Source organism: Plectropomus leopardus, chromosome 14 (assembly GCF_008729295.1).
Source record: "Plectropomus leopardus isolate mb chromosome 14, YSFRI_Pleo_2.0, whole genome shotgun sequence".
NCBI lineage: Eukaryota > Metazoa > Chordata > Actinopteri > Perciformes > Serranidae > Plectropomus > Plectropomus leopardus.
This window is the reverse complement of record NC_056476.1, coordinates 11546960-11562632: the sequence shown is the minus strand read 5'-3', so window position 1 is coordinate 11562632 and position 15673 is coordinate 11546960. Positions and strand designations below refer to the sequence as shown.

At 41.9% G+C, this 15673-nt stretch overlaps 1 protein-coding gene across 4 annotated transcripts in view; it reads right to left on the bottom strand.

Moving 5' to 3' along the window:
* Positions 1 to 15391, bottom strand: part of fermt2 (FERM domain containing kindlin 2) — a 50597-nt gene extending 35206 nt beyond the window's left edge. For 2 of the 4 annotated variants that reach the window (XM_042500495.1, XM_042500497.1), the window contains exons 1-2: positions 15162 to 15391; positions 12352 to 12509 (exon numbers count right to left, since the gene is read on the bottom strand). In XM_042500495.1, coding sequence (XP_042356429.1) covers positions 12352 to 12508 — 157 coding nt within the window. In that variant the 5' untranslated portion in view covers position 12509; positions 15162 to 15391. The remainder of the gene's footprint in view (positions 1 to 12351; positions 12510 to 15161) is intronic. The other 2 variants (XM_042500498.1, XM_042500499.1) reach the window with 1 other exon arrangement.
* Positions 15392 to 15673: the final 282 nt, after the last annotated feature.

The following is a 15673-nucleotide window of genomic DNA, read 5'->3' as shown; positions in this document are numbered from 1 at the left end:
TGATGACACCCTCAGCTGTCTGCATTATAGGCTTACTGTCCTGTAAACAGCACTTGATTATTTTTCCAACAAAAAGCTTTCTCTAAATTACTGTTTGCCAGCTGACATGTTTCCATCTGTTGCTGAAAAACATTATACTTGATTTATGGCTGTCTGTATAAGACATTTCAATAAAATCCACATATAAATATGTTTTTTTTGGATGATGATGTGATTTCTGCTGGGGTCTGTACCAAACAAGCATGTTCCCTTATGTTTGGAATGTGATCTGTGGCCCAGGGCTTCTCTGTGGCACCGCAACTCTTCATTTATTAATGGTATTTTAACTTTATAGAAAAAATTGCAGCTCGTGCTATTTGAGTATTGCACTTAGCCACAAAGACATTTCTATTAATTGTGCTGCCTGAACTGAAATGCCAATAATAAATGCTGAATGAGGAAAAAACAATTAATCATTGTTGAGATTTGACACTGGATATTTTAGGCTCTTGTACTAGTTTCAGCCGTGCATTGAAATCTTGGTAAATGGCCAAATTTCATTAAATTTGAAATCCTCCTCCATGTCCTCCGGGTTACAGTGACAGCTAGCTAGCAGACAGTGGGTCGACTGCTCTGAGAATCCCAGCCAGAAACAAACATAAGTGTAGCTGGTTCCACTGTCCTGGTCTGTCTGACGTTAATGTGAGAGGCCTTCGGTAAATAATCAAAAGAACAGATGTTACATATTATTTTGAGATTTTCATTAGTTCTTTACCTCCCATGTCTTGGCCCTTTTAGAACCTTTGAAAGATTTGATTTAAGATGTTTTGATACCAATTAAAGCCTTATTTTCAGATTAATAAATTCAATGCCTTTTTAAGGATCTGTGGGAACCATTGGGTTAGAAAGTAATAAATCCTTGCTGTTAAATGTGCACTCAGTGACTCATATTTACTCTTTATTTGGCGTCAAAGCAGTGACAGTCAGCTGACACCTAAAGGAAAAATCCAGGCTCATCTCTAGCATCATTGGTGGAGGTGATTCAAGAGCGGACACGCTTACAGGTCAGGACGTTCTCTCTGTGTTTGCACAGTAAGTCTGAAAATGTTTTTCATAAGCTGTCAGTGCCATGCTGTTATCCATCAGTGATAACCATGGCCACGCTGTGCGAGGCTTTGTCATTTTCAGCCAATGGCTGATAAAAACATTACAGCAGGGTGAGGCTGGTCATGCCGTTTCCTTGGTGACTCCTGGCTGACGCCACGGGGGCAGTGGTGCGAGGCGAAAACTTGTTTTCATACACAACAAAGCTACAGAGCTGCAGGTTTGTCAGTCTTATTCTCTCTCTCTGTCACACACATGCAGCTTATCCTCCCTCTACAACATGAAAGCGTTTCCCTTTCTAAATATATTCTGCGTCTGAGGCAGGGTGAAGGTCGGTATTGACAAGCAAAGATACAGGAAGCAACTGTTCTGCACTGTCCTTAAATTAGATCTACTGTAAATGACCTTTAGGCACTCACTTGCATGTGCAGTCGTGGTAGATAGTATCAACATCAGATACCAACATGTGTAAAACAAGTTTGATAGCGACAGGTGATGACAATATCTGTATGGCAGACATGAGATAGAGTCACATGGGATCACAGTAGAAGATTATCACTATACAGTCCTTCAGACAGAAGTGGCAGCGAGAGAGGAGACAAACTTGTTTCTCAACTCAAGACGAACGATCAACTGATAAACTACACCCAGAATGCATCTGTTTAATCTGGTACACCACCAAGAGTGTGTAACAAATCATTTTTCCTGACTCTGACGTCCATAAAAGGTGAAATCATTGACTAATATTTTGAGCTATTCCAGCTGTGTCCTTCAGGTTTCCTCTAACCAATACCATTAAATCTCAAGTGCTTTTCATTGACAACCTGAGTTGAGCGAGGTTAGCTGAGCTTATTTCAGTCACTTATAGCTCAGCTTCCTGCCAACAGTCAATCAAACACGCCATTTATCACAGGCATTAAATATGCACAAACACGCCTGAACCCTTTCAAGCTGTCAAACTTTACCTGACAAAGCAGCTAGACAAAAGGACGCTTAATGCGGCCATAAGAGCTTTTTAGTCTCCAAAAATAAGAAACAAAATGTTGATTGAGGACGAGCCCTCTCTCAGTGATACACAGCTCATATCAAAGATCCTTTGAGGTCAAGGCTGGCCTACAAGGAGTTGGGGAACACTGTGGCAGATATTGATTCAACAGTATTTTCCTGCCACAACTGCTTCACTATATAGACACCCAGTCCAAATTTATAACTATTGATAACTTCTATTTTGAAAGGCAAACATGCTGTCCGGTTTCACAACAAATACACACAAACACACACACACACACACACACACACACACACACACACACACAAATTCAACCATGCTAATCTATAGCTGAAGGTTTACAGCAGGGTTTCCCGACACATAATTTCTTTTTGGCAATTTATATTTTTGCAGCTGGACCATTCATCAGGAGCACAATTGGAATATACCGTCTGATTACTGACTGTTCCACTCTCAGAGCACTAAGCAGTGGATCACTAGGTGCAGTAAAAGTAAAAAAGTTTGCTTCTGCAGCAGCTGGCCCTGTCATTCATCAAACTGACCAGCTCGGATTGAGGCTTTTGCATAGGGATGGTGTTACTAGCGGTAACTCGCAGGTAGCTCGCGCCCATCGGCCCTGGCTGGTGCACACACAGTAAACTGAATAGTAGCAGAGTTAACCTATGAGCCGTCATGTGTAAACAGTCAAAAATATTCTCAGCAGTTAACCAACTAATGTTCACATCCCTTAGCCCTGTCACACACACTTGTAACACTCAGGCTCACAGTTAAGGTCTTCACCTGGCAGCTTTGGTGGAACAGATTAACCCGTAGACCTGAGCTCTACAGGTGAAGTGGTAAAGGCAGAAAGAGCCCCTTTATCCTGTACAACACAGTAAGAGAGTCTGAAATCAGGAAATCTAGCAGCATGCAGCCTGTTGGGGTAAGAAAAGAGTGCAACAGTGCTGGCTTTGATGCATTAGGAGAGGCCAGGAGGGCTATTAGAGGAAACCTCCTTAGAGACAGATAGTTTGTATCCATTTGTGTCATAATACAAACACAGCAAAACAGTGGAGGTACTCCCCCTCCGCCCTGACACAGCTTTATGCAATTAAGTGTTCAGGGGCCCGGTGGAGTAATGACATTACAAAGAAACTCTGAGACTGAGATCAATGGAGCAGATAGGCAATATTCATCTGTCCTTCTATCCATGTATGCATCCTGCCTGCCAGACGTCCCCTCAGGACTGTGATAAGCCGGCCCACTGATGCCTCTGTGAGTTGAACAGGAAGCAGTCGCTCCCCAGCTTCTGGATGAATTACTCCAGAAACCCAGAGGAGATCAGCCAAAGTAAAATTATACTTGAGGTCGCTAAGTTCAATTATTGGACAATTTGCAACAGCACAAAACAATTGGCTGATTTGTTAATTAATGAATGAACAGACTAATCTGACAATAATGCAGGTGCGAATACAAAAATCTTTACAGTTACAGATTTAATTGTTCAAGTTTTCTGCTTTGTACGTTTTTTTACATGTTGGTCAAACAAAATCAGTATTCATTTACGTTTTGTGATAATGATTATTTTTACCATTTTGAGACACTTTTCAAGCAAATGAGAAAATGAAATGGAAGTAAAACAGTGTCAACTTAAATGAGCTGGCTTTTAAATCATGCATAAACTTCAAGTGTGACGGAGCTGTAATGAAATCATTTAAACAATTTATGCTCTGTCAAAACTGCCTTAAAAAAGCCTCATCCCGCGGTTATGAAAACAAACACCCCTCTTCCTCCTTTGCATGTAAAAGGGAGAGCGCCGAGACAGACTGTGAGGCGGGGACACGTTCAAATGAATGAAATGAGGTCCGAGAGCACAGACAAAAACTCCATATCAGTTTACACCAGTGACACACAGGTGTGTGGTGTTACAACAACAATGTGCTGCTCTAACATTTCCTTCCAATGTGCTGCCTGCCACTACAGGAAGGTGAGAGGGACAAAAAGCAACAGGCATCAGATTCCCAGAGGAGCCATGAATGTTTGTTTCACTGCATTTTTAAGATGCCATCCCATGCTTTTTAAACATAAATTTGCAAAAAAAATTGCTAAATTCCTAGATGTCTTCTTTCGAATAATTCATCAAGTGACAATGAAGCATTTGCAGCTGATACAGTTCTCGTATGACTCTTACTGAAGGAACTGCATCAAAACAAACAGCTGTCAAAGTTTATTTTAGTCTTAACGGAAACTTTTCCAAACATAATGTGTAAGATATTAACTCAGCAGGACAGTACAGATTTACCATCACAGCTGGTTTATTTTCTTTTCATCGTCTCTTTAAATTCGTTATCAAACTACTAAAACAGATATGATAGCTCAAGTGAAATTCTAACTAACTTAACTCTCTCCACTGTCTGCACTGCCAAGCAGAATATTGACAAGAAGAAATACTTACGCTTGTGAAGACAAACTGCTTTTGTAGCCTCAGAAATAAATGTGATTAACTATATTAGTCATTCTGAGATCATTGTAAGTACTTCCCAGGGTTCCCTTACATTTTCATGGACAAAATTTTACAACTTTGAATGACTTCTCAAGGACTCATAATTAAAAAAAATGTTTCTTGTCAAACTTGCCAGGTGATTTTCTTTTACACATGTCAAACTATTCACACCTAATTTCAGCTAGCTGGCAAACATGAAGGAAGAGATGGACTGTGCGGAGAAAATGAGGAAAGGTACGTGATCCTAAACAAAACACTGTCACACAGAGATGCATATGAAATGATGTCGTCAGCTACAGAAAATACGGTGTGCTGCTGTGGATAGACAGCCGGGTTTTACAGGTGGATTTACAGAGTGGGCAATTAAGTTGTTGGATGGTAAAACTACAAACTACAGATTTTTTGGTTTGTTTCAGGGGTTGGCAAGCTAATGATTATCAGGACTGTGCATCTTCCACTCCAAATGTGCAGCTGCAGGCTACCTGTTGGCTGCAAGTCTTTTATCTTTCTTCAAACTCGCACAAGTAGGTAAGGGTGGAGAGAAAAAAGAAGAATAGCTGTGCCAAGTCTTTTAATAATCGGGAAAACCCTGCTGTTTATTCTGCCATCGTGTTGCCTAAATGTTGGTGACTTTCTTATGTCATCAAACTTACATGCAAACAGACAATATATAGGTCAGCAAAATGATTAAGGTTATGTCCATATATCGTATGATAAGGCGATAAGTTATTATCGTGACAGGTCTAGAAATAATAAACATAGTTCAAAAACCTTGTAGTTTGTGCAAGTTACTAAAATTAAATCTCTATATATGGGGAACAATAAGTATTTATGTAAATATACAGGCCGAGGGTGTGTGAGCACATGTGCAAGAACAGCAGCACAATCACTGTAGCATCTTGCTAGTGAAACAGGAAAGCTCTGGCCTGGGCAGGACCGCTACTTAGGCTAACTACTTCCTGTCAGAGAGATTAGAGAGTTGGATGATCACACAGGCTGCCAGGCCGTTTCTCACTTCGTAATGCCAGACATTTAGGATGGCTCCACAGTCGCAATCAATACGTCTCATTACACATGGTGATATATCTCAACTGTGGCAAGCTGACACGAGGAGAGGGAAAGTGGTTATAGCCGTCAATCAAAGAAATCTCCCACTGCCCTGGTGTGTGATATTAAATGTCAAGAGATGTTCACAGCTCTCAGGACAGATACGACTACAGTATCTAAGCTCTTCATCTTCCTCTCTGCAGGGACTGAGGACCCATCTCTCCCCTAAAACAGAATCATATCCTTCAGAAATTCCCATAAACACCGAGAGGGCAGGAAGGCGGGAATGCAAGGAAGGCACGAGGGAGAGGGCGCATAAAAAAAGCCCAGAGGAAGTTCAGCATCCTGTGTTAAATCGCGTCTGTTTCCTAATGAAACATGCACTCCATTGTCGAACCCAAGCCATCTCCCTCTGGTTACCATAACCTGCAGCAGACAGCATTTTGGCATCGCAAAAAGGACACAGAACTCAGATAGCCGACAAATTAAGCATCTTGAAAGCAAAAGCTGCTCAAGCAAAAGTCGCTCTAAATCAATACTAACTGAACACTAGAACTTTAAGTGGTGTTTGCTTTTTTGTTAGAAATGCCTCTGAATAAAGGGATAAAAAAAATGAATGTTATGGTTACTTGCACTCACATTTCCGAAATGATTTGCTCTAACGAAACTGAAGTGAATGCGGGATGATTCGCCAATTCACTTTGCGAAGTGAATATGTAGGTCATCGCAAATACAAAACACACATTTTCTCTGACATGCAGGGAAAGTTCTCTGCGGCTGGCTGGTGGTGCGGCAGCCAAAAACTGCAGGCCCCACACTGGAAACAACCGCACGAACTATCAGAGTCACACTAGACCAATTAGTTTGCTCAAGTTCTATTTATGGAACGCCGAAGAGTCGGCGGACATGAACCTGGTTCAGAAACCGGGAGAAAGTGAACAATGTGTACTTCAGTGTATTGATTATATGGCCTTGATACGTGGCTGATGTCAAACATTTAGATGAAGAGGAGGTGAGAGGAAGGGGACGGGTGAGAAGGAAACGCATCATCCCGCATTCACTTCGAGAGGATGGGGGGGGGGGGGGGGGGGGGGGGGGGGGGGGGGGGTGAAGCAGGCAGCAGAGAATCCAGCAATGACGGCAGCGACCAGAGAACAACATGCCAAACCCTGGAAGTCATTTCCTGCTTCATCGAAGACTTTTATGGAATTCTAGCAGCGTGGCTAACGTCACAACGAGGAGGGAGAGACGGAGAGAGAAAGCTCGGGCCTTTCTCACTCCACGCAACCCCCCCCAGCGCCCACCCCCCGCTAATCGCTCTCTTTCCCTCCCATTTTCTTCTCCATCCACTCCCTCTCCCCTCAGCTGTCTTTTGTGAGGATAAGCAGAGCCAACACGGCCAGGCTGCTTCCAGTAGTACGAGTGTAACATTCTCACAAATCATTTACATTTACCAGCTAATCACGCAGCTCATTTCAAAACTTGCTTTTTCAGTGGTCTGCACCATTAGATAAGATGTGTTATTCTTATCTAAAGGCTTGACAGGCTTGACAGTCTGAGGCCTTGACTCCAGGCTCATGATTTCGCTGTACAATGTACACGTGACAATAAAGAATTCTTATTACTATCATTGTTATTGAGTTCAACATTAGGATTTTCCATTTCCACAAAAGTCAAACTGTGCTGCGTCATTTTGCATTTCCATTACTAGCTTAAACGCGCCGAGTTGTGCCAAGACAGGTCAACCACCTCCAAGCAGGTTGTGATGACGTCAGATTGTCTTTGTCACCATTATTCAGCCTCAACATTCAGTGACATGATTGCATTGCAATCAAAAATGTGCATTGGTATTTAAATAAATGCAGAGCAAATAATGAAACTGAGAAACAAAAGGGATCTATATTTCACATATAGTTAGCAAGCTCTAGACTGAGACAAAATTATTTAATTCCCTGTGCCGGTCAAAGGCTGCCAGCAGCAATCAGCAACCTTTAAGCTGAAATGGGTTTTTTGCATGATACTTTGTTTGTTTGTTTGCTTTACCAGAGAGTCAAATCATCAGTCAGACACCCTAAGTTGACTTAAATTGCACAGAGCAGTCTTTTTTTTTGCTAGTCAGCATGCTGTGCATTGTGCTTCTGGGAATATTTTGGAGAAAAGAGATCTTCTGCTTAGAAGTGGTGAATTTACAGCGTACAGCAAGTTCATGCTGAACGTTCAACGAAACCCGATCAAATTTTAAAACATCGTTGGTCCACGAGTGCACCATCATGCAAAGATGCAAATACCTGTCGTGCTGAGCTGGTACGACCCAAGTCAAACCAAGCACGTGCATGGAAAAGTCCTACAATATCACTAAAAAAGTTCTCCTTTCCACCTTCAGCATGTGCAAAGTAGCAGTGCATTTGTGTGAAACATTGATAGCTTAAGCCTTTACTGTAAGCAACACTTTACCAGACTGAAAAGCAGTGTACCTTGGGAACAATCCCTCTGAATCCAATAAAAGTCCCGCCAGCTAATGTTGTTTGTACAATATTTGTTTTCCCTTCTTAATGGCAATATTAGCTTTTAGAGAGGAGGGCACCACTTTTGGAAAACATCAACAAAGTTGGAGAAGGCAGCAGTGATGGTAAGCAGGGAGGACTGAAAGGATTATAGGAGTGGGGGACCAGGGGGGTGGTGAATCAGCTGGCTTTAAATACTGCTCTCCTGGAGTGCTGCAAAGGAAATGGAAGCAGCGTTCGCTCCCGTGATCAATAGCTAAGTGCCTTCCTGGCATTTGTCTATTTAATCTATTATCGAAGGCCATCTGAGCCTGCAATGTGGGCGAAAGACCTGCAGCTCACAGGAAGAGCTGAAAGATGGATGCAGGACGCATGTGGACAAGACACACCCACACAACCCTGCTCACGTGTGGAAACACGCGCACAATACTACTAATGAGAACACTGGCTATCGTGCAGGAGACGGCTGACGTGACACTCTTGCACAAACACGTACTGCCTCTGAAAACAGTTACAAATGTTTACAGCTAAAAAAAACAACAACGAAAAACAGCAAACAGAAACAAGTGCTGTAAGTCTTGAAGAAAGCAAGTACTGAATCACAGGAGGTCCTTCATTTGGAGTGTCAGAGACCGAGAGACAGACAGAGAGGGGGGAAGGACAGAGAGAGTTGTGTCATTGCACCAAGATGTCCTTTCAATGTAAGACAGACGCACTGCCTGCCAAAAGTCTGTGGTATCTACGTGTCCCTTCTCACAGCAGCATGTACATGTGCATGTGCATTTGCACGTGTACAGATCTATGTATAACCACCATGTCAAAGCAATCAGCAGATATAAAAGTGGATATGTGACAACACTTCCAAGGTGTGCGGTGAGGACTGTGCAGCACTGTCACCTGTAGCCCTGTAGGAAACCTGTAGGAAAGAGTTTTCTCAGTTTTAAGCCGGCAGCACCAAATTGTCTGTGTAATAGGGACAGCAAGCAGGACAGGACAGGTATGACGCTTTGACAATGTTGCATGTGTGTGACCAACTGCCAGGAGATTTAAAAAGCAGCTAGCAGCAGTTAGCAGCTGACTCAAATACCTCATTTCCACTGCAATTAATGGGTGCATGCGGGGTTTTAAACACCAGGTAGCCCCGTTAAATGTCTGTTTTCCCACTGCCCACATTTACTGCTGGAGAGGGAGTCAGACTTTCTGTCAGCTGGTGTGGATGGTGGTGTGTGTGTGTGTGTAGTGTGTGTGTTGTGTGTGTGGTGTGTGTGTATGTGTGTGTGTGTGTGTGTGTGTGTGTGTGTGTGTGTAGTGTGTGTTGTGTGTGTGTGTGTGTGTGTGTGTGTGTGTGTGTGTGTGTGTGTGCGTGCGTGCGTTCATCCGGGTGTTGCGTTCTCATCAATGCCGATCAGAGCCGGAGACGATAAAAACCTGTCCACTGCAGAGTCAATTGACCCGGGTGCGAATGCCGATTGTACGCATTCCCATTGCATTAAAGAGCCTGATGTTAGCGGGTGCTAGTGGGTTTTTTGTGCAGTGGGAATGAGGCTAAAGAAGAATAGCGACTGAAAATGTCAACAAATTGGGGAGACAATAGCCTCTTTTAAACTGCCTGCTCAAGACAGGAATACCACACCGTTCTGACGCCTCGCCGCTCTTTATGTAAAGGTACAATAACGGAATGAGGGGACAGAGTTGTCTCACCTTTGAGCTGCCACTACAAGTAGTAACAGCCCTGAAACAGTGTCTTTATAAAGAGGAGAGCGGCAGGATGGGATCATTTGCAGAACACGTGTGTTTTGACGATGCGTAATGCATGCAACCCACTGCAGGAGATCTAAAAAGCAGCTAGCAGCAGTTAGCGGCTAAATCAAAGATGAAGAACAATGGCCGTAAATGTCCGCAAACTGGAAAAACAATGAGACACGGGAGCTCCTTACCGTCAGAGCAGTGGATAAGATCAGTCGCCATATAATAGACATGGTAAAAGAGAGTTATTGTTTAGATAGCGATGCCGATGCATTTGTTATACGTCACATCTCTTTTGCCTCCACAACACCAGTATGCTATCTAGAATCAAACACTGGGGCTGCATTATGCCAGTGTTAACGGGTGACAGTTTGCTTACTATTGTAATAAGTAACTCAAATTAACTTTCACTGTTTCCTATTATATCAAATTGTAAGTTGGGGTTGGTTTATGTAAGAAGGTCTAAAAAAAAAAACAAAAAAAAACCTGTAATATGTTATTTCTTTTGACAAATTTTCATCAAGAGGTTTGTCTAAACTGTTCTTAATGTTTATTAAAGAAATGTTTATTTTCTGGACTATCATAAGCATATCTACTTTGCCTGTTCCAAACACAGAACACAGTGTATCACATGAATAATGTACAGTTTCCTGCAGCGTGTGGCCATGTGGAAAACCCATGTGGTCGGTGGGTTAATGATTACAGTGGAAAGCAACCTGTTGACTCAGGGTAGGAGGACGATGGCAGTCAAATGAAATGTCCCCACACTCACTTTGTGAAACTTTTTTAAAAGGCACAAATACACTCTCAAAAACTCACAGAGCATTTTAATGCCAGTTCTGATTCTGCAATAATGACGGTAATTTGGTAATAATGCAGACAGATTTTAAATATGTTTAAGAATAGTAACCAAGGCTGGAGTTACAGTACTATTTTGATAAGACAGTGGAGCAACCATACACACCCACATCTTGTTATTTTACTTTGGCGCAACAACAACCAACTATGGTCAACAAATCACAACAATTGTCAACTGCGGATGTCAAGATCTCAAACCACCGGAATCCTGAGCCGATAAAAAAGGACAAGTCATCCTTAAGACAGGAAAAAAGAAATCTTGGCATGATGAAAACAAAAACAGTCAACTCCCATCACAGCATGATGGTTGAAAACATGTCAACTTGATATAACTGTGATACAACTGATTCAACAGCAAACACGTGAGGCCAAATGTTATTTCTACAACAATAGAAATCTATTGAAAAGTTTCAACATTGTTATAAATCAATTATCCAACTTTTATGACACGAATAACTCAAAGACTTTCCCCACACTACACCTCAGAGAAGGTGTCACATCAAGAAAGGTCATAACCTTCAGCCAGACCTTAACAAGAAGGGCAAACACAAGTCAAACAATGGATAAGGCCAAGCCTTGAGTGGAGTTGGACCAATAAATTCACGTCGTCCCACACGCGGCAGCAACACTGCACTCGCCTTGTGTAGATGCTGCTCTGCAGCACAGACGACCGCAGAGAACAAAGACCTCAATTATGTGGAACTCCAACAAGAGAGCTAAAAACGGAACCATGGGCAGGGAATAAAACCTTGGGAGCGCTGCAGGAATGCTGAGCGTTCAAGCGCCATCAACACACAACGCACTGTCACTCCCAAATCGCACTGCCGCCACCACTGAACTTTCTCCAGCCTCCATGAAGCAGGGCAGTGTTCAAGTGGCTGGAACAGAGGACTCTTATGCTTACTTGCACCCAAAACTTGTCAAGTGCGTAACTGTAGTTGCAGAACAGTGCGTGATACAGAGGGGGGAGGGAAGCTGTGTATGGTTTCTTTATACCTTGGGTTACTGACCTATATACACTGCTGGGTAACAAAGAGGAACATTAACCCCTGAGAGGCAAGTCCTCAAGCCTGAAAGAGGAGTTTGAGCGGGTGTCATGCAACAAAGGTCCATACTCATTAAATTGTCTCCAAAGACAATAATGTGGCTTTTTCCCAACCTCTGCTTTCATACGTTTTCTGTTAGTGTTTCTGTCAGAAAGCATACTTTTAAGTTCTCAGCATTGAGTTGGAGAATGTATGCTCTTATTAACTTTGGCAAGTATTAAAAAACAGTCTGCACATTCACAAAGAGTGGTGTTTACTTAGAGGAATCTCACTTCTCAGAATGGCAACTATTTTGAGAGAGAAAAGAGGCATTTATTGCCCCACAAATATGAACAGATAATACAAAGTCACCACTGACACACACAAAATCCTGCTTTAGCAAGATGGTACAGGATCAGAGATTAAAGGAAAGGACTTTAATTACCGCCAACAATATCACTCTAATGCAAATGGAATCCATCTTTAATCTGCACAGTAGACTGCTGTTATTTCTGTCATGTGTAGAAATCAGTTAATTGAGACTAAGATCAAGTTTGTTTAATGCTTTAAAAAGCCACAGTGAACATGCACGCATACCTAGTTTCTCCACGAGTTTCAGCATGACTCCGCCGATGTGGATCTCCCCAGTTACCCTCAGCGACACGTCCCTGTGGAGGTCAGTGACATGCATCTTCAGTTCCCACGTTCCGTCGGCGTAACAGCCATCGGGCATCCGGATCCCGTCCAGCGCCATCCTGTCAAACAGACCCACAGTCAGGAGGGGAAGAGGTCCAGCTAAACTTTTGCCACACTGGAGTGAAATGAAACCTTTTGACCCTCTGGAATGAATATATGCGGTGCAAAGCCCACGCATGCAAGGTCTTGGGAAAGAAGTTTTAGATATCAAGCAGACTCAGCTGATATTTCTGTGCATGTGTACTTAGCAGGGGTGTAAATTAACTCTGTATATTTACTCAAGTTCTTGAGCACAGTGCTTTACTTGAGTACTTTCATATATATCCCTCTACCTGGGGGAAACTATACATTTATAGTCCATTGCATTTAAAGTATCTGGCAGCTGTGGTTGCTGGTTACTTTGCAGATTAACATTTTACATTCAACATATTTGATTACGTCATAGAGCAATGCACACCAAACCAATGGCATAAAAAGGAGCTGGACTGGGAACCACTTAGACATGCCACGCCACTAAAATAATGCTTATACATAAAGGCATTGGATGGACAACAGGACAACAGTAAATGTGTCTTCCCTCAGAGGTTTAGCATTACCATTAGCCTAAGCTATGCTAGGTATACTTTTTAAAAAGGGCACTGCAGTGCACATCATACTGCACATTAAAATCAGCTGACTGCTCACAGCATGGATGGTGCTGCTCCTGCAGAAACACTTGTCTGGAGGATTTTTCCAAAGTAATTGTAAACCATGATGATGTCATAGTGATGTCATCAGGGTTACGGTCAGTAAACTTGGGACTGAAATTACAGATTTATCATCGAAAGCCTGTGGTACAGACTGGAGGTGTGGGGTTTACAGTACGTGGGCATTTGTTGGGCACTGTACGTCGACAATATTGTACATTTTTTAAAGATTTTGCATCAAGATAATCAAGTTTCTTAACTTAGATAGTTAGTTAGTGGATAGAGTACACTGGATTTGACATAGAGACATGTTCATCTAATTAATTTATCCATAAACAGATTTCCCATTGATATTTTCATATATATAGCTATGTCATGTTATATTGTCCACTCCTTACACAGGGTGTCAGTGTCAGACATTTACACTGATTTTTTTAATGCTTTTTATGCTTTTTAAGACGTTCTTAAGATCATTTTTAACAAATATTAGACTGACTTTTGGACAGATCCTCTTCCTCTTATCCAGGCATTGCAGTTAAGTGTAAAGGTAAGGACATGTGGTCCCATGCAAATGTAGCTTTTATGCAGAAATATGGTTAAGAGTGAATTAGGCTAATCTACATTTTGCCATGGTAAATAAATGCAAGAGTAAAGTAAAAGTAGGATAAAGCCAGATACTCCTGTGAAACAAGTACCTGGTACAGATAATGTAGCCCACTTTTTCGAGTATCAAAGTATAAAAAACCTGTACTCCTAATGAAGGGAAAACCTTAAACCTGTGTTAAATCTCCTACTTTTGTGATAGTAAAAGAAAGATATAAAGCTCATTTCTTTTTCTCATTTTGTTTCCTGAAAAATAAAAACATAGCAATTTCAGATCAACCTAGATTAATTTCAGGCTCAAAATAACAACTTTAGTTAAGGTCCCGAACATAAGGAGTACAGGTACAGATAATTAAGCTAGTTGAACATATACAGATGTCAATACAGATGATGGTGTACTGGCTTATCTCCAGTTAAAAGCGCCAGCAGTAGCATCAATGGTAGGTTTAAAGATTTGTAACATCAGAAATGTGGACATTTGCATGACTAAGTCTGACAGAAAAAATGTAAAGATGGATGAATGAATTAGATAAAATGTTGCAATTAACACCTGACAAATTTAAGACTATTTAATGACTTTTTAAGCGTAATATCAACAAAATTTAAGACATTTGAAATCTTTTTAACCTGTAGACACCCTGCTAAGGAGGTTTACCCTTAACGATGAGTACTTACAACTTCTTAAATATATGGTATTGCAAATAAATGTATCTGCTGATTTGGCACAATACTGGAAGGCAGAACTTGTACTGCTACTTTAACTCTTGAAAAGTAAGATGTACTTCTTCCAACAATAGCACACCGTTATAGAAATAGGCTACTACTATTTCAGCTCACTAATGAACATTTGACCCTTAATGATGACTAAGAAAAATAAGGGTTAACACAACCATCACTGTGGCTCTCCTCATGCTCTTTGCTGGGAACAAGACGCGCCCTGTTGTGTGAAGTCGCTGCCAAAAAGTTACATTATAGCCGATCTGTCATCCTGTGATCTGTGGGGCTGTCCAGTACAAAGTGGCCTGGCGATCAAAACAGCCGTCTGATCGATACACAAGGCCGAACAAAGGCTACAGGCCCGCGGCTACAACTTCAATAAGCACCTTTGGCAGCTATTCCTACCGCAAAAGTGCCGGTTCACCTGTTAAAAATAACGGTAAAGGCTCTCTTACAAATAGGCGGAGGGGTTAATTATGTAAGCAGAGTCCGTACAAGAGCTCCCCGGCTACATGCACACTCACTCAGTCGGTCGTTAAGGGGGGTAAGTTCACGAGAAAGTGTTTTAAACCACTCAAATGAGGAAAAGAGTTGTAAATGAAGGTAAATATAAGAAAAGCGGTGCGACAGACAAAAACGTTTTCATATTTTTGAGCGGCGAACTAGCAAAGCTTTGAGGACGAACATTTAAATCTGTGTACTCACCTTCACAAAGACGAAAAAAACCGCACTAAAACAGTCGACTACACGGTTCAGAACAAGTCCCCCCGCTTTAAATCATGTATGAAGAGTTTTTAGACAATAAAAACAGAAAGAAATCCCCGAAGAACTCGCTGAAGAAGTGAAGTATCCCAAACAGTTTTCCTGCAGGCTTCGGCTTAATGGAGTCCAGCCGTCCCTCTTTCTCCCTCCCTCTTTCCAGCAGCGGATAACGTCACTGCTCCAATCCCACTTTTCCTTTCATACTGGGAGCTTTTCTGGTCGCCTACTGGCCCCCCTGTCACCTCACACACTTCACACACACACTCTCAGGACCTGTGAGGGGGACTGTGGGTTACTTGTGCCATTCTGACGTTTCTTTGTTCATTAGAAAGCCACTTTGTAAGAATAGTGTTTTTATCATCATTTGACATGTAATTTGGTGTGATAGTCAGCCTAAACACACTTTAAACTGTCAAAAACTATCTGACTTTTGTTTTTAGCTTTTGTTTGGCACA